At 58.1% G+C, this 20,452-nt stretch overlaps 1 protein-coding gene across 1 annotated transcript; it reads left to right on the top strand.

Moving 5' to 3' along the window:
• Window positions 1–338: 338 nt before the first annotated feature.
• ADAMTS8 (ADAM metallopeptidase with thrombospondin type 1 motif 8) lies at window positions 339–20,171 on the top strand. The gene is made up of 9 exons (XM_072729317.1): window positions 339–1,201; window positions 8,648–8,887; window positions 9,878–10,013; window positions 10,664–10,831; window positions 11,718–12,019; window positions 14,189–14,372; window positions 16,757–16,929; window positions 17,035–17,210; window positions 18,986–20,171. The coding sequence occupies exons 1-9, from the start codon at window positions 446–448 to the stop codon at window positions 19,554–19,556; spliced, it is 2,706 nt and encodes a 901-aa protein (XP_072585418.1). The 5' UTR covers window positions 339–445; the 3' UTR covers window positions 19,557–20,171.
• The last annotated feature ends 281 nt before the right edge of the window (window positions 20,172–20,452 follow it).

Consider the following 20,452-nt stretch of genomic DNA (forward strand, 5'->3'; position numbering starts at 1 on the left):
GAAGCGAGCTGGAGTCGACACCCGCGGAGGGGGGTGCGGGGGGGCGAGGCCCGCCGGCTGCTGATTGGTTTTACATTTCATCCAAAATTTCTCTCTCTCTCTCTCTCTCTCTCCTCCGTCGCTCCCTCTTTTTCGGTTTCTCTCTCTGATCCCAGGGGAGGGGAAACGGGAATAGTGAGGGATCAAAAATAAACCTCTTAGGTCAAAGCCGGGAGGGCGGTATAAATACGCGGGCGGGCGGCGGCGGCGGCGGAGGAGCGCCGGACCCCGGCCTTGGCGCCCGCGAGCGGCCCCGCAGCGCCCCGCGCCCCCCGCGCCCCCCGCGCCCCGCGCCCCGCGCCCCGCGCCCCGCAGCGCCCCCCGCGCCCCGCAGCGCCCCGCGCCCCGCGCCTGCCCGCGCCTGCCCGCACCTGCCCGCGCCGGGCCGCGCGCCCCCGGAGCCCCCATGCCCCGCGCCGCCCCCCGGTGGCCGCCGCCGCCGCTGCTGCTGCTGCTGCTGCTGCTGCCGCCGCCGCCGCCGCCCGCCCGCGGCGCCCCGGCCCGGCCCGGCGCTCGGGGCCCGGCCTCGGCGCTGGTGCAGCCCACGCGGTTGCCGGGCAGCGGCGCGGGCGAGCTCGCGCTCCACCTGTCCGCCTTCGGCCGGCGCTTCGTGCTGCGCCTGGCGCCCGACGCCAGCTTCCTGGCGCCCCGGCTGCGCATCGAGCGCCTGGGGGGCGGGGGGCGCGGGCGCGGGGCCGGGGCGGGGGCCGGGGCGGGGGCCGGGGCGGGGGCGGGGGGCGGCCCGGGGCTGCGCCGCTGCTTCTTCTCGGGCACCGTGGACGGCGCGCCCGGGTCGCTGGCGGCCGTGAGCCTGTGCGGGGGCCTGAGCGGCTCGTTCCTGCTGCGCGGCGAGGAGTTCACCATCCAGCCGCAGGGCGCGGGGCGCTCGCTGCTCCGGCCGCACCGCCTGCAGCGCTGGGGGCCCCCCGGGCGGGGGGGGGACGGCGGGGACGGCGGGGACGGCGGGGACGGCGGGGACGGGGCCGGGGCCGGGGACGGGGACGACGAGGCCGCCCCGGGCGCCAGCGGGCCGCCCCCACCCCCACCCCCACCCCCGGGGGCCACCAGCAGAACCAAGCGCTTCGCGTCCGAGGCTCGCTTCGTGGAGACGCTGCTGGTGGCCGATGCGTCCATGGCCGCCTTCTACGGAGCCGACCTGCAGGTAGGACGCTCGGCCCCCAGGCCCCCGCCCTCCCCGGAGCCTCCAACTCCCCCCCCACACACACACACACCCGCGTCCAGCTCCTCCGACCACAAGAGGCGACCCCAAGCAGCCGAGGCTGGCCTCCCCTAACCTCTGCCCCCTCCCCCGGGCCCTGCACTCTAGGGTGGAGGCCCGCACCCGCTGAATCTCCTGCGGGGCTTGGCACACGGGGCTCAAAGTGGGCTCCAAACCCCACCCCACCCCCGGGGCACCTGCCTCTCCCCCACAGAGGTGGACACTCTGGAAGAGCATCCATTTCTCAGCCCTCTGCTGTCCCCAGACCTGAGAGATGCTCCCCCCCATCCACACACCCGCCCCCCAGCCCCGAGGGTCAGCGGGGACCAAGGATGTGTCTGTTTCGTCCCCTCCAGGGCCACAACTGGGGCTGCCAGGAGTAAAAGATGTTGTTGGGAGGGAGTTGAACCTGGAACCTCTGCGCGCCCAGCTGGTTCTGATCAAGGGGCAGGGGCTACCTTGCCAACCTGGCACGCAGCCCCGGCGGATCCTGGCAGTGCCAGCATCAGCACAGAAAGGGAGGGGAACAGAATTTCTGCCTGGGGGCTCAGCCTGGGAAACTGAAGTTTCAGTGGAAAAGGGAGGGGAGACGGGAGTGGGGCAGCGAATTCCTCCAGTTACTGTTCCTGCGTGGTCCGCCCCAGCGGCTCTGGGCCCAGACCGGGCCCTCTGCAGAGCCTGGGCAGGAAAATTGAGCTCGGGGGACAGCTCCTTTCGCCAGACCATGTCTAACTAGATTCAGAGGTGGTGCCGAGGAGGACGCAGCAGGAGGAGCCTGTGTCCCCCTGCGCCCAACACCTCCCCCAGCGACAGGGAGGGGGCAGTACCAGGGCTCCTGGAGAGCACCGTCCTCCCTCTTCCCGGGGAGCACAAACCCAGAGGTGTGCTAGGTAGAGAAGACTTGCCACAGGTCAGAGATGCCTGCCGCTGGGATCCTGGCCACTGCCGCCCCTCGGGTAATGCTTTTTTTTTTTTTTTTCAACAATGGCCACTTTGGCCAGTGACCCTGTTCTAGGCTCAGCCTAGGTCCGGCTGTTGGGGGTACCAAGTGCTTCCGCGTCACCTGCGCAGAACAGTCTAGATGATGCACGGCATCTTTATGACTCTGCCATCACTGGGAAATGCATCTAGGTGGAAGCATGAGGAGAGCGGGGGGTCAGAGGTCCACGTGGCTGCTTCTCTGGCTCCTGCAGGAACAGGCTCCTCGGCACACTGTTGTCGTATCCGCCTCTCTCAGAGCTCAGTAAGGCAGCTTTGAGCCATCACTGTGGTCTTGCCAGTGGGTTTGGGGGCAGTGATGATTGAGTGTCTGCTTCCCTGACTACCCTGAGAGCAGGGGGAGGCATCAGCGGACTCCTCTGACTCCCCTTCCCCAAGCAAGGCCTCAAGGGGGTGGCTGGCAGGGCTTCTCCCACCGTTAGGCACGTTAGGACCACCACGCCTGGCTACCAGGGGGCTCTACCGGAGAGAGGCGGGACTACAGTCATTGCAAACCCAGAGCTGAGATGCTTGGGCCCCTCCCCGTGCGTGCATGGACCAGTGTCCGAACATCTGCCTAGGAACCAGGAGGTAGGAAAGACCACAAGACCACAGAAGAGCAGCAGAAAGAGTAATTACTTTTCAGGCTTCAGAGCCAAAATGTTTTCTCTGGCACCCTCCTACCATCCAGCTCTCCCAGCCCATCAGGTAGTTACTTAAGATCCTGGGTATTTGCCTGAAGGATGTATTTGGCTGGGCTGGGTCTTCACAGAGACACCTGGGAGTGCTTGCGCCCTTACAGATCTCTGGCCAGGTGACCGGTGCATGCTTGTCCCCTCCCCTCCCCCTCCACATATGCCATTTCTGAACCATTCACACACACCGTGCGGCCAGCCAGCCTATGTGGGTCAGAAGAGCACATCAGACCCTGTGTAGGCTGAGGTCCTCTCCCTAAGGGTACCTACTTCCAGGGCTTAACACCTGAAGGAAAAGTGCTCTCTCAGCTGGATCAGCTCCATCACCCCCCACCTTGGTCTCATTATGTCACACCCCATTTACACCCCTGCTGTCACCATGCTGGGATGGGGCATGAGGCACGGCTGCTTCTATGACCTCCCGCTGACCCCTCTGCTTTGACTGCTCACCAGCTGTGGAGATGCCACAGGATCGACTTGAACTTCTCAGCTCAGTCCCCTGGGCTTCCTAAACAGGTCCATGAGCTCAGCCAAGACCAGAACGAATGTCAAGTTCCAGTTCCCCAAGACCTTGCCTGCCCAGACCTTCTCCCCAAAATAGAACCCAGTTCTTTAAAGCAGCTCTCCAAGGAGTCTCCTGGAGACTTCATTCAGGCAGACGGAAGGCACTTTGGGGTGTTTTAACAACCAGGGGTGTAAGGTAAGGAGGAAGAGACTTTGCCCCCCTCGAGGGCTTGCATTTCCTCATCTGTGAAGCCAGATACCTGGGCTACCAGGTCATCAGGATTCACGTAAGCATTAATGAGGCTGCTTCTTGATGAGGCTTCTAGAGAGTTCGGTGCTCCTTGGGGAAGCCACCCTCTGAGTTTGTGCAGTTTGCACAGTGGTTTGCATGCATCACCTCAGCAGAGATACCCGTGAGAGAGGCAGAGGAAGATGGTTCAGCTCACAAGGGAATCTGTGACTTTCTCCAGGTCACACAACTAGTGAACGGCCGGGCTGGGTCACGGCCTAAGTCTCCTGAACCCGAGGGCAGTGTCGTTTTTATTGTGCAGGGAGGCTTTTTAGCACGAGGAGGGTCTGTGACTCTGTGGCTCTGCATACCCCCCTACGCTTGTCTGTCTTGTGGGAAGGGGTCATTGAATCCAGCAGTTCAAAGATGCCAGGCCAAGGTGGGAGGCCCTATCCTGGGAAGAAACCGCCTCCAAGGCCAAGAGAAAGAATTAGCCACGCTCGCGGCGGATCACACTGGGAAGCGACAATGAAGTTTTCCAGAACTCTGTACACTTGAGTTCACTTAATCCCTTGACAGAAGGGGCCCCTGCCTCCCACCTTCTTATCTGGTTTCAGAGTTAATGCGCTCAGACAAAGGGGGCTTTCTGAAAGGAGGGACCACCTCGGAAGAGGCCATTAACTCTGTCTGCATCCGGCTGCCGCTCGCTCGGATGCCTGGATGGACCTGCAGCGGGACAGCAGTGAGTGGGGGGCTGAGCTGTGCCCCACTCTCACACCCAAAATCCGTCCTGCTGGTGTCTCTGCTGCCGGCTGAGCTCTGAATTCTTTGCTCAGCAGAGAGGGTCCTAGGAGGGCACTCCTCATTTCCGGAGGATTCCCGGGATGTCCGGCTACCACCAAGTGATTTCAGGAAAGGGTTCCATCACAGCCAGCCCACCCCCCCTCCCCCATATCCTCTGGGAAAGTGACTCCCACAAGCCCTGATGCTAAAGGGACCACATTCCCCAGTGTGCCCAGTGCCTGGTTGGGGCCTGTTCTGGCATGATTATTAAGAGCATCGCCTTCACGCTCAAAAGCGTCCTGGTTTGGATAATAACAGAAGCAGACACATGCCCCACTTGCTCTGTCGCTGCCTATGTCCCCGTGGGAGAAAGACAAGTGTCATATCCCCAGAAGTTGTGTTTCCCTCTTGGCAAGAGAATGAGTCTTTCCCGTCTCTCTTCTCTGCTCCCATCAGAATCGACGATATGAAGCTCTTCCTGAAGAAAATGCCTCAATATGCAAAGGTCTTTGGTTTGCTGCTTCTGCCTCCCCCGGTATAGACGATGCCAGGGGAAAGCTTGTTCGCTGGCGTGCTTTGGGTCTGTTTTGGCTATGCCTTAGCTGTCCTTGTAGGAGCAGGGATAGGTGGCAGTCAGTGTGGTGATGGAGGGTGTAGTCCCTGAAGGATAATCAAAATGAGTTGGGTGTCCCAGAGCAAGTTCCCAGGTTCCCTGTGTCTCGATTCCTGGAAGAGTTACACCAATGTCCTGGCACTACCTTGAGGACACAGTAAAATATGGAAAGCGCCTGACCCAGCGCCTGGCACATAGTAGGTGCTCAAAAAAGCATCGGGAATACCAGCATCACCTTGGACAGTGGTGTTGGTCAGAGTCGGAGGGCAGTGTGGTCACAGGCCCTCCCAGCCCACCACCAGGTTAGCTCCGCTGTCCCGCAGGGAGGCCTTCCTTTCCAGAATGCTCGGCTCAGGGTGCTGGAGCGTGGCCCCCTCGTGTCGGGTAAGTGCTGATACCTTCTGAGAGCTCACACCGCCCCTGGCTGTTTGGGGAACAAGGAGAGATGAAGGACGTCAGTGCAGGAGCCTCTCTTCTCTCCCCTTGCTTCCTTACCCTCCTTTGCTTCTCACCTCAGGCCCTAGAGACAGCCCCCCCCAGTACGAAAAGGAGGGCACCAGTTGCTGAGGCCAGAAGGTGTCCGTGTCACCTCTCTTCCTCTCCTTGCCCTCCCAGGCGAGCTGCAGGGAGAAGCGATGGGACCCACGCGTGAAGAGCAAAGGAGCAAGGCAGGGGTGACGCTGAGCAGAAGTAGCTGCTGGAAGTGCGTGTGGCCCGGGCCCAGACTCCCACCTCCCACCGCAGTTGGCTCCTGCTCCACGGGTGCTCTGGGGGACTAATCTCCTTAGTTGTCTCACGAAGAATCCAAGAGGCCTGTGTCGCAGCCTAGCTGGCCAGGGCATTTCCTTCTCTTCTTTTCAGGTGGCCTCAGGGGCACCAGTAGAGAAGGAGACCCCCTAAAAAAAGCGCCGTGTCTTTTCCTAGTGAGAATGAAGGGCAAGGAGTCCCTGAGTCATTCGAGAGCAGGGTTGTTTGACCGCCCCTGGCCGCGCTGCTCAACAGCCCTGGCATGGTCCTTGGAGGTTGTCTGCTGGGCCGGGGCCCCACTACCCCAGGGGCGCCTTCTCACTCACCTCCTTCAGCAAGCAGCCCACACCTGTGTGAGGCCCAGAGTGAGCGGTGGGCTGAGCCGTCGGGCCCTCCCCTCGACCGGCCCCTGCACCCTCTCTCTGTGGCCCTGGAAGTCGGGCCTGGCATTGTAGCCCGGGTCCCCGCAGAGAATGGAGCTCATGGCCTCAGGGCCCCCTGGGGTCCCCACCAGGTCCTTCCCCCTGGGGAACCGTAGGAGATACTGCAAACGTCAGGCATTCCTGCCATGGGTCCCTGGAGGAGCAAACAGCGGGATTGGCAGGGCCTCCCACCCCCAAAACCTCAGCGAGACAAGACAAGAGGGGAGGTGAGCAGGACCAGGATTTGGGATCTTAATAGAAACACTGGACCCCACGGTCCTTGCAGCTCTCTTGCCATGGAAATTATCTTCTGAAATAGCAACCAGAAGGACATCCAAATGCTCTCAAATCATGCTTTGTGCGGAAATATACGCCTGTGTGCCTTGGTAACACGTGCCTGGGGACACGGCCCCTGCACAGTCCCCTTGGCCACATGGCCCCAGAGCCTCTGCCCGATCCGGTCAGCCTGGGACCCCAGACCTTCGGGACCGCCGCCGCCGAGCAGCTGGCATCTCTTGCGTTAACACCTTCTCGGCACAACATCGTCTCCCCCCACCCCCGGTTTTGAGATTGTGAAATTGGGACTCAAAGGGACGAAGTCTTGTGCGGAGAGTTGCGGGTTGCCTCTGAAGAAATGCCAGGGCTTGGTCCCTGGCCCATCAGATTGGACCCTTCCTAGGGCAAGAGAGCAGGAGACTCGGCCTGACCCTGGAAGCAGTGAGGGCCTGGCCAGGAAGTAGCCTCCGGAGCTCCCAGCCCTCAGCCCTCACCCCCAGTTGCATAATGATGTGATTGCTTCTTTCCCTCAGGAATCCAGCTCCCGGAGCAAGTGCCAAGTTTCAGCTTTGCTGATAAGATGTTTACATCAGCCTAAACATAGCGAGAGTGCTTGACACGCTAAGGAACCTGCCAACCCCTGTTTGTAGGGCTTACAAAATACCTGGCTCCTTGCCTGCGAGGTGAACAGACCGATCCCATTCACAAATAATAGGATTCGTCTGAAACCCCCACACGTGGCCTCAACCGGTGGAGTGTCCCTCGTTAGCCTTTCGCCCTCTTTTCCCCTCCTTCCACTCCTACCTTCCAGACCACAGGAGAGTAAAGAAAAGAAAAGCTTAGGGGAGTTGGTGTCCCAGGGAACGGGGCGCAGGGCAAGTGAACGGCACCTCAGCTGGCCACACTCCCGGCTGAAGGCCTGCGTGCCTCTGCCCCTTTCTCCGCTGCAAAGAATCCAAGAGGTCTCACTGCTCGAGGTCCCTGAGGCAGGAGAGTGAGCTCCATCTGGCCGCCTCCGAAGCCTTGGGACAAGCTGGCAGCCCAGGGCCAGGACGGAGGCCAGGCAGTGATGCGAACTCCCTCCGCTGGCCTGGGCAAAACTGGAAGCAGGTGTGATCCTCAGCACCTGGGCCTCGTTAGGCCCACCGACCCCCCCTCAAGCCCCTGGGGTCAACCTTTTGGGGCTGTCCGGAAACCCAGCAGTCAGGCACTTGGGAAACCTAAGGTGAAGAGTGTAGGCCTCAGGGACAGACGTGCCTGGGCCGGTGTCCCGGCCTTGGGAGCTGTGTGACCTCAGCTGATTTAACTTGTGCGAACCTCTGTTCCCTGCTTTGTTAAGCCCCAGATGACAATGCCCACTTCACAGGGTTCGTGTGAGGACTTAATGAGGTGTGGGCCTGGCCGACGGGTGCAGCCTGACTATTAGGAGCGATGACTGGGACAATTCCAGAGTCGACTGTGCCCATCCTGGAGAGTCCACGTTACCCCAGCAGGCCCCGGGAAAACGCTCAACACGTTCTACTGACCTTGAAGGCTCAAATAATTGCTTCTGGGCTGAGCACCGAGAGGGGATGGGATTGGCTGGCAGGGAAGCAGTTGGTGTCACGTTAAGGCAGAGTCGCCAGTGCAGCCCCCACGGAACTTTCTGGGGATGATGGAAACGTCCCGTCTGCTCGGTTTAATACAGAAGCCTGGAGCTTAAAAAAAAAAAAAAGAAGAAGAAGCCTGGAGCTATAGGTGGCTACTGATGTACTTGAAATGTAGCCAGTGCGACAGAGGAACTGTAATTTTAATTTTATTGAATTTTAACTAACCTAGATTTGCACAGGCCCACGTGGCTGGTCAAGATGTTAAATGCACGGGCTTTGGAGCTGGGCCACCTGGGTTCAAGTGCTGGCTGTACACTCATTAGCTTTGTGATCCTGGGCCAGCTACTGAGCCTCGATTTCTTGTATGTAAAACCAAGGGAAATAACGCCAGGACCTCCGGGTTTTTGTGCGTCTCCGGCAAGAGGCTGGATATCCAGGGCTCAGCACCGAGCCTGGCACCGGAGACGCACATCCAGGGGTGGCGGCAGTGGGCGGCAGGCCCCGGGCCCGGAGACGTAACCCTGCCCTCTCCCTGCTGCCTGCTTCCCGACAGAACCACATCCTGACGCTCATGTCCGTGGCGGCCCGAATCTACAAGCACCCCAGCATCAGAAACTCCATCAACCTGATGGTCGTCAAAGTCCTGATCGTGGAAGATGAAAAGTGGGGCCCCGAGGTGTCCGACAATGGTGGCCTTACCCTGCGCAACTTCTGCAACTGGCAGCGGCGCTTCAACCAGCCCAGCGACCGGCACCCAGAACACTTCGACACGGCCATTCTGCTCACCAGACAGGTCTGTGGGCGGCGGGATGGGCGGGTCAAAGGGGGGGGGGGGGCCCTGGGCCTCCCCAAACATGGGCTGGGGCTCCCCACTGGCCCCAGCTGGACACCAGGAGCCTCGTGTGTGGAAGGACGAGGAGGGGGTCATGGGACAAGTGTGAGGTATTTGCAAGGGAAGGAGAGGAATCTCGTAAGGGCTCTTCTCCAAAAGTTTGTGACCAGCTGTCTGCTGAGGTCACAGCGGAGGAAGTGGGCTCAGACGGCCCAGCAAATGAGCTGCAGTTGGAATGAAGACAGGAGGGCCCTCTGCAACTGTTAAACCTAGCGGCAGGTAACCGGGGGTGACCCTCAGGGTTCCTCCAAATCGGGAAGCCCCCGTCTGGGACAATTGAAACAGACAGCTGCCCGGTGGCTAGAAAGTCCAATAACGTGTGCCAGGCCCTGTTGATGCCTTGGGTCCTCACGACAATCCCACAGAGCCGCCTTTTACGACTGGGGAAACTGAGGCACCGATTGGTCACACGGCGGTAGCGCCCATAGGCAAGCTTAGGCAGTCTTGCTGCAGGGTCAGTGCTCGCAACCACTGTGCCATCCGGCCTCCCCAAACCAGCCATGGGATGTGCCAACTCTAGGACATGAAGTCCCAGCCAGCCCCCAGGGTCGCACCAACGTAGAAAAGGAAACGGGCTTCCTCACACAGGGGCCGTTGTGAAGAAATAGGGCCTTTGGCTTAAAATTTTTCCTTTCTGGGGCACCTGGGTGGCACAGCTGGTTAAGGATCCAACTCTTGATTCGCTCCTGGGTCATGATCTTGGGGTTGTGAGATGGAGTCCCGTGTCGGGCTGCGTACTGGGCACAGAGTCTGCTTGAGATTCTCTCTCCCCCTCCCTCAATGTCTCCCCCCCACCAAAAAAAAAAATGTCCTTCAACTCAGGAGAAGCAGAAATAGGAAGACTATCTGTTCTGTGTCTGTTCTCATGCCCTCACTCTCTCCGCCAAGCAGAACTTCTGCGGGAAGGAGGGCATGTGTGATACCCTGGGTGTGGCGGATATTGGCACGATCTGTGACCCCAACAAGAGCTGCTCTGTGATCGAGGATGAGGGGCTCCAGGCGGCCTACACCCTGGCCCATGAGCTAGGTAAGACATGCCATGCCCTGCGTGCTGTGCTGTGTCAGAGGGAACTGCCTTCCACGTCCAGGCCGGCCCGGCGTCTGCGGCGTACGCGGCTCTCACGTTTGGCCTGGTTCGACTCAGAATGTTGACAGAGTGATCTTGTGCAGAGAGATCGTGTGCTTTCTCCATCCCCTCCCTGGGCATGAGGCCATAATATTAAAATAGTGTCTCGGACCGTCACCCGGGGTCACCAGGAAAATGCCAAAAATGCAACAAAGGCTCGGGTGAAGATGCTTTGCCCAAGCTCAGCGGTAGCAGTAGGAACTCTGGGAAGAGCCGTGTAAGGAGAGTGCTGTGTGGGTGAGCGGGTCGCTGAGGTGCGCGTGATCTAGGGCAGGCGAGGCAGAAAGAGAGGCCCCCAGCGTTCCCCGGAAGGCTTTCCGCCAGAGAAAGGCCCAGAGTGCGGCCCAAAACCAAAATGTTTAAGGAGGAAGGGGGCGGCCGTGTCCGTGAGGAGCTGGTGAAGGCTTGGCCCTCTGTCAGCGGAGGGTGGCGGCCTCGAGGGGGAGCGGGGCTGGGGTGCTGGGCCGGGTGGGGGGCCCTGGGGCGGAACAGGCCGGGCCGGAGGGCAGTAGAGGCCAGTGGGGGTGGACCTCAGGTCTCTCTCACCCCAGGGCACGTCCTCAGCATGCCCCACGACGACTCCAAGCCCTGCGCACGGCTCTTCGGGCCCATGGGCAAGCACCACATGATGGCACCCCTCTTTGTCCACCTCAACAAGACGCTGCCCTGGTCTCCCTGCAGTGCCATGTACCTCACGGAACTTCTGGACGGCGGGCACGGTAGGTGTCGCGCAGGCTGCTCCTGGCTCCTTCCCGGGCGGCTGCCGGCGCTGGAGGCCTGCTGGGCCCCCCCAGGCTTGCTACGCTGCTTCGGCGCTGGGGCCCCTTCTGGCTGAGCTCCCCCAAGCATCAGAGACGTTGAGGCTGGAACAGCGGGCAGAGGGGTGTCCCTCGCACCTCCTGAGCCGGCTGCTGGGCTCAGGTAGACGATGAGTCCCGGGGCCAATAGAATTAGCCTGAGAAGGTGCCAGTGGAGGAGGGAGGTCCAACAGAGCTTGAAGGAATGGAAGACTGTGGAACAGAGGAGAGAAGAGAGCACCCGGCCTGGAGAGGTAGACCATGTGGGAGCTCGAAACAGCAAAGAGGCAGCGAGGAGGTGGGCGAGCAGCAAGGGCCGGGCAGGGATGGGGCGTGCTGGGCTAAAACAGCTGGACTGACTCAGGAAAGCAGTGAAAATGCAATTGATTCTCCCCGTGATCGAAGCAGACGGGGACACCTATGATACAAAAATCACAGATCATCCGAAATCCGTCCTCTGGCGTTATTTTGCGTGCCACCGTCTTCGAAAGCCCATTCCCATCCCCAAGTATATGTGACATAGACTAGTGTCACAGTTAGCTGGCATCCCCCGGGCACACGCTGAGCGGATAGAAGATATTCTGGATAATGACCCCAACAACCAAAATTCAGTCCTAATAAAATTTTACCTACTGCCAGTCCAGAATGGGATAAGCTCGTATGGATGAGACGGTCAAAGACACCACGATGGCTGGGCCCCCCAGCCCACTGGTAGGAATTCAAGTGTGATGCGGGAGGCCGCCGGGGAGCTGAGAGAGGGAAACCCCTGCTCCTCATTCTTGTTCCTCTGCTTTCCTCCGTTTCTCAGGAGACTGTCTCCTGGACGCCCCCACCTCAGCCCTGCCCCTCCCGACAGACCTGCCAGGCCGCATGGCCCTCTACGAGCTGGACCAGCAGTGCAAGCAGATCTTCGGGCTGGGTTTCCGCCACTGCCCCAACACCTCCGCACAGGACATCTGCGCCCAGCTCTGGTGCCACTCGGATGACGCCGAGCCCCTTTGCCACACGAAGAACGGCAGCCTGCCATGGGCTGATGGGACGCCCTGTGGGCCTGGGCGCCTCTGCTCAGATGGCAGCTGTCTGCCTGAGGAGGAAGTGGACAGGCCCAAGGTGAGGGACGGCCATTCGGGGGTGTGGGAGGACGGGGTGGGGAGGGCTGTTTGCAAAGAGGAAGCCACACTTGAGAGCCATGAATTAAGAGACTTTGGGCCTGGCTGCAACTATGACTTGTAAGTAAAATCATTCATCTTTTAACAAACAGAGCAAAGCATATTTACCCAAACTCAAGAGGAGCCCTTCGAGGCTGTACTCATAGCAGATGGATGACGCCACCAGTGCGCAGGGCGTTTTGGAAAGTCCTCCTTTGGAACTGCTTTGGAGGCTTGTGGGGCTAGGTGATAGGTATGAAGGCTCCAGCACAAGGCCCAGCACGTGGCCATTCGCTAAAAGGAGGCCCCCGTGAATCCCGTTATAAGCTAGATAGAGTGACAGCAGGAGATCTGAGAGCTGAGGGAAAAGCTAGAGATTCTAGCCTACCCATGTTGGAGTGCGCTCCTCTCTAGAGGTCAGGAGAGGGGGATTCATTGTGGGAATTCCATACCCACGAGGGGAGAAGGGATCGAAGCTGTCTCTGAGCAGGCAGAGAAAACTTGGCCTGGGACAGAGTAAACTTACAAGAAACACCAAAGCAGTGCCAGCGAGGGTTTTCAAATGATTCGCTTCTTTGCCCTGCTCCTAATACTTCCAAACTGTGAGGCTGCTCACATTTCTCTTACTGCGAGTCACCGAGCCCTGCCTATGAAACAGCATCCGCCGAGTTTCACAGCCTGGTCCGGGCCCAGCTCCGAGTCACCAGGGTGGCCTGGGCACTCGCGCCTACAGGGTTGTCCCCACAGGCGTGTCCTCTGCCCTGAGGCTCAGGATCCTGCTCGGGCCAGGTGATCCACCCCCTTCCTAAGCTTGAACCGGGGCAGGATCTTCAGGTCCTTGTCATCGCCCCCTACCCCCGCCCCTGCTTCAGACACTGAGCTGCTCTCCTACATCCTGGCCCCCTCACCCCCCCAAAGCACATGCCTCACACGTTACTGAGAGGAGGGGAGGAGAGAGAAGGGGAAGGCACGGGGTCTGTCCAACATTCCCCAGCACCAGAGCCAAGCTCAATGTGGGGAGAGTCTGACATGGAATTATCATGGGATGATGTTCATCATCTGTTTTTAAGGGTAAGAAAAAACAGGTTATAAAACACTATGTAAAAAAAAAAAATCTCATCTTTATGATTATTCGGAACAACAGTGTGACAGGTTATTGCTGAAAATCACATCAGGGATTTTATTGGCATAGTGGATTTTTTTAAGTGTTTTCTTTTTTATACTTTTCTTCATTTTTCCTTTTTTATATAAGCAAATATTATCTCTTTCATTTTTAAAAAATTATTTCTCTTTTGAAAACCATATGAACCCATCAGGAGCAAAGCTTTGTTCTCCTAGGTTGATTGTAAGGATGGAAGCAACTCTGATTTTTCTCCCAGGCCTTGGAGTGGTACCATTGGAAATTGTAGCTGGTAGACCAATAGCAAGAGCTCCCAGCAATTATTGCTTTGAACCAAGACTTCTCAACCTCACACTAGAGACATTTGGGGCTGCATTAAGGCTTGGTTGTGAGGATCTATCTTCTTCATTGTTGGATACTCATTGGATGCTTGTTGGTTGCTAATTGTTGGATGCTCATTCTTGGGTATTCATCATTGGGTGCTCACTGTTGGATGCTCATTCTTGGGTATTCATTGTTGGGTGCTCATTGTTGGAATCTCATTGTTGGATGCTCGTTGTTGAATGCTCTGCAGCACCCCAACCTCTATCCACTAGAGGCCAGCAGCATATGCCCTCCCCAGTTGTGACAACCAAAATGTCTTCAAATATTGCCACATGTCCCTAGAGGATAAAATTGCTCCTGATGGAAAACTGCTATATCAGACCCAACCTTATTCACATTAAATGTTGTTTCATTCAGCAACTAATATCGAGCACCTTACTATTGGCAAGGCACTGTTTTTCACCAGGGTGAAAGAGTGAACAAGTCCAACACAGCCTCTGTGTTCAAGAATCCAAGAGCCAAGCAAGCCACACAATAGTTAACAAATGGTTAGGGCAGTTTACAGAACAAGTCCCACCAGGATGAACATGACTAGGTGAGGAGGTCAGGACCAGGGACCTCTGTGACCCGGAGAGCTCAGGCCTCCCCGCCTCTGCTCCTGACTCAGTGTGGCCTTGTGTGTTGCAGGCTGTGGTGGACGGAGGCTGGGCCCCATGGGGACCCTGGGGAGAATGTTCCCGGACCTGCGGAGGCGGAGTACAGTTTTCACACCGTGAATGCACGGACCCTGAGCCTCAGAACGGAGGGAGATACTGCCTGGGTCGGAGAGCCAAGTATCAATCTTGCCACACGGAGGAATGCCCCCCTGATGGTAAGGACCACTGACAGCCACTGCTGTTGTCACTGCAGCAGAGCCTGGCATGAGAAGTAGGGTGGCTGTCCCGGGAGGCGGAGCCTTCCTGTGATCCAGACATAAATGGACTCTGCAAGGCACCAAGTGGTAGGGCAAAGCCTAGCAGCCCCGAGACAGCTCTCATTGTGCTAGGAGAGTGAGCGAAGTCAAGGAACCAAACCGCCCCGATCTTCCACGACGTGGATATAGAGACTGTCATTCCCAACCAAACCTATCAGGGAGTCGGGGGGAGCTCTGCAGAGGGGCGAGCGTCTAGGATAATAATCCTCCTGGAGGCATCTGAACCCTCGTCTGTGTGCAGAATAGAAGTGTTTTCCAAAGCAAGTGTCAGAGCCAAACCTCCACTGTCTCTCCAGCCAACATTCAGCCCGGGGTGGAGGGAGGGTTTCTGAATCTGATTCTAATGCACATTCCTTCTGAGAAGAGTTGCCCATCTTCGCCTGAGGCCATGGAACCTCACCAGGCAGCAGCACCGCCCCTACCTCCCCTTGGCATATACTCCTGCCCCCTAGCACCCGCTAGGAAGCACACACATTAGCTCGGAGGCGGCAGGGGTAGCAGCAGAGCTGGTGAGAGGGAATCATTAGACGTTTTTCCCCACCGTCCCATCCAATTCCCCTTTGTGCAGCTCCAGGAAATATTGGCAGGCAGCAAAAGACAAGCAGAGTTTTAAGAGAGATGCATCCAAGTGCAAAGACACACTGACATTGGGTTGGTGTCTAATGAGGGAATCTGTAGGCTTTGCAGTTTTGCAAGACAAGGACCGGCAATAGCATGCAACCCTGGAAACTTCGCTCTGGAATCGTGAGGATTCGCCTGGCATATGGGGCAAAGAGAGAAACAGAGAGAGAGGAGGAGATGGAGATAAGGCACGAGGTGGACAGTATGATTTCTGTTGCATGGGGATCTGCCTCTCGATCAAAAAGTGGTTTTTAGTGCCTCCCGTGTGGCTTGAACTAGACTAGACGTTAGAAATGCCATTGTGCAAACGCACAAAGCATGCTCTCTGTCCTCAAAGAACTTGCAGTCCACACGCCTTTTACAAAGCAATTAAAGCCTAATCTCTGAGGCTCAGATCCCAGGTTTATGGAGAATTCAGGGGAAGGAAAAGCCTGGGCTGGTCAGAAGCTTCACAGGGACTTAGGGCTGAGCAAGGTCTGGAGGATGGAGATGGTGATGAGGTGTGGGAGGACGTGTGCCAGTGCGGCGATGGGGAGGCCTAGGAGCGGCTGGGATTCACTCGGGTGGAGTCAACAGCATGCTAACATTTCAAGGCTACACAACAAAGGTTTATGAGATTGAAATGGTATCTGGAGGTCCTCCTGCTGGCTGTCCCATCAGGTCACCCGGGAAGCTTGTTGAAAAGGGGCCCAGGCCCCTCAGATGTGTTGAATCCGAATCTCAGGAGTAGAGCATGGCCATGTGTGCTCTGAAAAGTCTCTGCGGGCCATTCAGGGATGCAGCTAGGTGGAGAACCTCAGTAGTAAGAGCAGGTTTAATCTCAGGATTGTGAAGGGAAAAAAAAAAGCATGTCTTACTTCTGACAGATTGTTCTGGAAGCAGCATGCAGTAGGATGGGAGAGGAGGCTGTGCACTAGGTCTCGCATGAAACTGAGAGGCCCCGGGCTGGTGGGAGGTGGACTCCGATGGCGAGAGGAGGAAGGAGACACTGAAAATCACAGACTGTCCTGAATAGTGTGTAGGACTTAACGACAGGTTGGAAATAGTAGAAGGAGATGCTCAGGTGTTCAGCAGATCCCAGGTGCCGGGCTCACAGCAGACTGTGGGAGTACCCCCAGAGGAAAACTAAACCAGTCACTGCAGGAGCCGTCTGGGGTTGGGCCTTTGCTGAGCTGGAGGCTATCACACTGCTACAAATGGAGGGGCCCTGGAGACACCCAGAATTATAGCAGGCGAGGCATAGGGACAGGTTCAGAACTAGAGACGTAGACCTGAGAGTCTTCGGCCACATGTTCGAGGTCACCAAGAAAGTCAAAACAGAGCACAATTAACGGGGGCCTGAGAACATGCTCCATGGATCAGTCAAGCTTAATTGTCCCGTGTTCCTACTAAGTTCATCTGTTAGAATTGGTTTCTTCCCCGGATGGAAAGGCTGTTCTTCCCAGAAAGCCCAGCTCAAGGCTGCACACTCCTTTCCTTGCCACATGGACCTCTGTCGGGCGTGTCTAGGAATGTTGGGCCCAGATAACACTGGACCTGTGTCCTGGGATTGGGTCAAAACCAGGAGGAAGAAAGGGGCCCTGGATCCCAGCCTTTTGGCCACAGAGCCCTCCCCCTACGACCAGGCATGTTAACTGCGAGCCATTTCTTGCTCTTTGTAGGGAAAAGCTTCCGGGAGCAGCAGTGTGAGAAGTACAATGCCTACAACTACACTGACATGGATGGGACCCTCCTACAGTGGGTCCCCAAGTACGCGGGGGTGTCCCCCCGGGACCGCTGCAAGCTGTTCTGCAGAGCCCGGGGAAGGAGTGAATTCAAAGTGTTCGAGGCCAAGGTGAGAATCCTTCTGGAGCTCAGAACCAGGAGTTAGGGGGGAAGGCCACCGGCTTCGCCTCGGGGCACCCCAGGCCCGTTGTTACCTCCCGCTTCCCTGCTGCAGGTGATCGATGGCACCCTGTGTGGGCCGGAGACTCTGGCCATCTGCGTCCGTGGCCAGTGCGTCAAGGCTGGCTGTGACCACGTGGTGGACTCGCCTAGGAAGCTGGACAAATGTGGGGTGTGTGGGGGCAAAGGCAATTCGTGCAGGAAGGTGTCTGGTTCCCTCAACCCCTCCAGGTGAGTCTTGCCCAGAGTTGTGTTGCCTAGGTTCTAGAAGGGTGGAAGGGGCTCCAGGATCACATGGGCCTAAGCGAGAATTGTGGCAGCCACTTATCACCCGGGTGGCTGGCCCAAACTCCTGAGCTCTAGCTTCCTGGTAAAGCGTTGGGAGTCCCTCGATCTCAGAAGCATCCTAATGAGTCATGAGACGGGCGGGACACTTGGCACAAGGTCTGACCCGTAGAGAGGACAGTGCACGGGGCAGCCAGACGCCCTGAGGGTCGCAGTGGATCAGCTCTGAGTCCCCCAGCAGCAGAGCCACGCCGAGCAACCAGGGCCTCTGCCGGAAAGCGGCTCTTCTAGGCCTGTTTTGGGAAGGACATCTCATCCTTCACCTGAGGATGCCATCCTTTCTGCAGGTGGATCTTTCAAAAGGGGGGGGGGTGCAAAGAGGAGGGTCTTGCCGGCCTTAGCGCTTTCAGGAAGCTGAGAACCCTGGACACTGTCTCACATCTCAAAGCCATGTGGTCCCACAACTAGTACTGACCTGCTTTCATTTCTCTTCTTAAGTGCTTTCATTTCTGTGGCCTCATGTGATTCCCAAAATAAGTCTATCAGGTGGCCAATACTGTTATCCCCCATTTTCAGATGAAGAAACGAAGGCGCAGGAAGATGGCATGACCTTCCTGAGGTCACACGGGGGGTTAATGACAGCCAGCAAGAGAACCCGGGTGTCTCAGTCCCTGGGCTGTTTCTTTCCTGCCAGGGAGAGGAACGGCAAGGCTGTAGGTCACGTGGCCACACTGGGTCCTTCTCTGTGTCCCACTGTCTTTCCCATCGTCAGGCTCGGAGAGCAGAACCAGCCCCCAGCAGACAGCGTGGCAGTCTTCAAATTTAAACTCAAAGGTTTAGAAAAAAGGTGCATGTGGTGTGGGATAGTCAGACACTCAGGCACTAGTCGTACGTGGCAGTGGATGCGTTCCACACCACCCTAGTCTGAGCACCGCCTGCATGGGTAGAAGGCAAGAGGAGCCTGTCTGTCCTCGATCTTTCTTTCCCCCCAGCCCGTGCGACCCAGACACTATTGCCCCAGAAGGAAGGCTCAGCATGAAGGTTTCTCCATCCCACATAAAGCCCTAGACCCACGGTAGAGTGGAAACCTGTTCCCCAGACAGCACGTTGTCGCGTCAGAGGCTCACAGCTCCTGCTGTCTGGACGCACCGGGAGGAAGGCAGCTAGCAGCAGCTTTTATCACCCCGGCTCCTGCCCTGGGGCCATGGTCACCTAATACTAGGGACTGACTGGCTCTGAGAGGTGGCGTGAGATGTCCATTCTGGTCGGGTCCCGGGGCTGGGGTACGGAACAGATTTTTCCGCACGGGTTTGAGCTCGGGGTGTGGAAGCGGCCGTGCAAAGTCTGATTCCACTGCAAGGGGCCAAAGGTGCTTGGGCTCTTGCCAGAGCCACGAGCTGCCAGGTTTGGCAGCAGCGATGCACGATGCAGCTCTGCAGACCCTTCTGGGACCCCCCCCCCGTGCCAGTGTGCAGAACCCCCCCATCCAAACTCCACTCGTTTGAAGCGGAGTTCCCAGACAAAGCACAAAGCCCTGCGAATCCCGACGTACCAAACATTCGTGTCAGCCTTGGCAGCTCATTTCTTGGGAACCCCGGGGCGACAGCTCGGGGACTCCTAGCACTCTGTGGCGGCGCAGCCTGGAGGCCAGCGTGCTGACCTGCTGGGGCGCTGGGCTGGGTGGCCGTGGTCCTCAGCGTGTCTTTCTGTTCCTGTCCCAGTTACGGCTACAATGACATTGTCACCATCCCAGCCGGCGCCACTAACATCGACGTGAAGCAGCGGAGCCACCCAGGGATCCAGAACGATGGCAACTACCTGGCCCTGAAGACCGCTGACGGGCAGTACCTGCTCAACGGCAACCTGGCCATCTCGGCCATTGAACAGGACATCCTGGTGAAGGGGACCATCCTTAAATACAGTGGTTCCATCGCCACCCTGGAGCGGCTGCAGAGCTTCCGGCCCCTGCCCGAGCCCCTGACCGTGCAGCTCCTGACGGTCCCCGGCGAGCCCTTTCCCCCCAAAGTCAAGTACACCTTCTTCGTGCCCAATGACGTGAACTTCAGCATGCAGAGTGGCAAGGAGAGGGCAACCACCAACGTCATCCAGCCCCTGCTCACCGCGCAGTGGGTGCTGGGCGACTGGTCTGAGTGCTCCAGCAGCTGCGGAGCTGGCTGGCAGCGGCGCACCGTGGAGTGCCGGGACCCCCACGGCCAGGCCTCCACCGCCTGCAGCGAGGCTCTAAAGCCCGAGGACGCCAAGCCCTGCGGAAGCCAGCCGTGCCCGCCATGAGCCGGTGGGGCGGGGCCGGGCTCATGCTCGTGGACTGGGGCGCAGGGGTGCCCACCAGGGCAGCCCCTCTGGCGGCCCTACCTGTGCAGGTGGCGCGGCCCTCCCCAGGCCCGTCGTCGCCGCAGCCGCTCCAGGTTGGCGTGAACCCGCGATGGGGAGAAGGGGATGCGGACAGCAGGTCCCGAAGTCCACCCTGTGGCGGGTTGGGCCCCGCGCGGGCTCAGGTGGAGGGCAGAGGTTAAAAGATGCACGTACTGGCCCAAACAGGAGACGCCACCTGTTTGCAAAGGACTAGCAGAGTTAAGTGAAAAAAAAAAATTTTTCCTATTTGGTTTCCCCGATAAATAATCTACCTCAGAGGGGAAAAAAATGAGTACAAGAGAGGTACGGAGTGGGGTGGAGGGAGGACGGTGAACGCCAGAGCTCGTAGCTGCGCCCCCCACTGTCTTCCGAAAGGCCCCGGACTGTCTTCAGTATTAAAATCCATCGCCTAAAGGGCTGCAGAGTCGCAGGACGGTGGGGAGCCGCGGCTTCTCAGGCTTCCACCTGCAGAGGTGGATGGATTTCAAGTATTTATGCAAATGTGTCTGAACTAAAGTGTGATCTTGTGCCAAAGCAGTGGTCTGGTGTGGTTCAGTATTCCTCTGGAAAGGGCAGAGGACCCAGCGTCCGAGGACAGAGGCTGAAACTACGTCCGCTGACCCTGAACACACACAGGGGAGCGGGCACCGTGCCTCAGTTTCTCGGGCCTTCCTCCCGCTGCATCTGGCTCACTTAGGCAACTCTCCATTATAATCTAGACCAGTGGATTCTCAAACTCGAGTGGGCTTTAGGATCATCTAGAGGGACTCTAAAAACGCTGGGCCCTACCCCGATAGTTCTGATTCAGTGGGTCA

The sequence above is a fragment of the Vulpes vulpes genome, chromosome 12 (genome assembly GCF_048418805.1).
Source record: "Vulpes vulpes isolate BD-2025 chromosome 12, VulVul3, whole genome shotgun sequence".
Taxonomy (NCBI): domain Eukaryota; kingdom Metazoa; phylum Chordata; class Mammalia; order Carnivora; family Canidae; genus Vulpes; species Vulpes vulpes.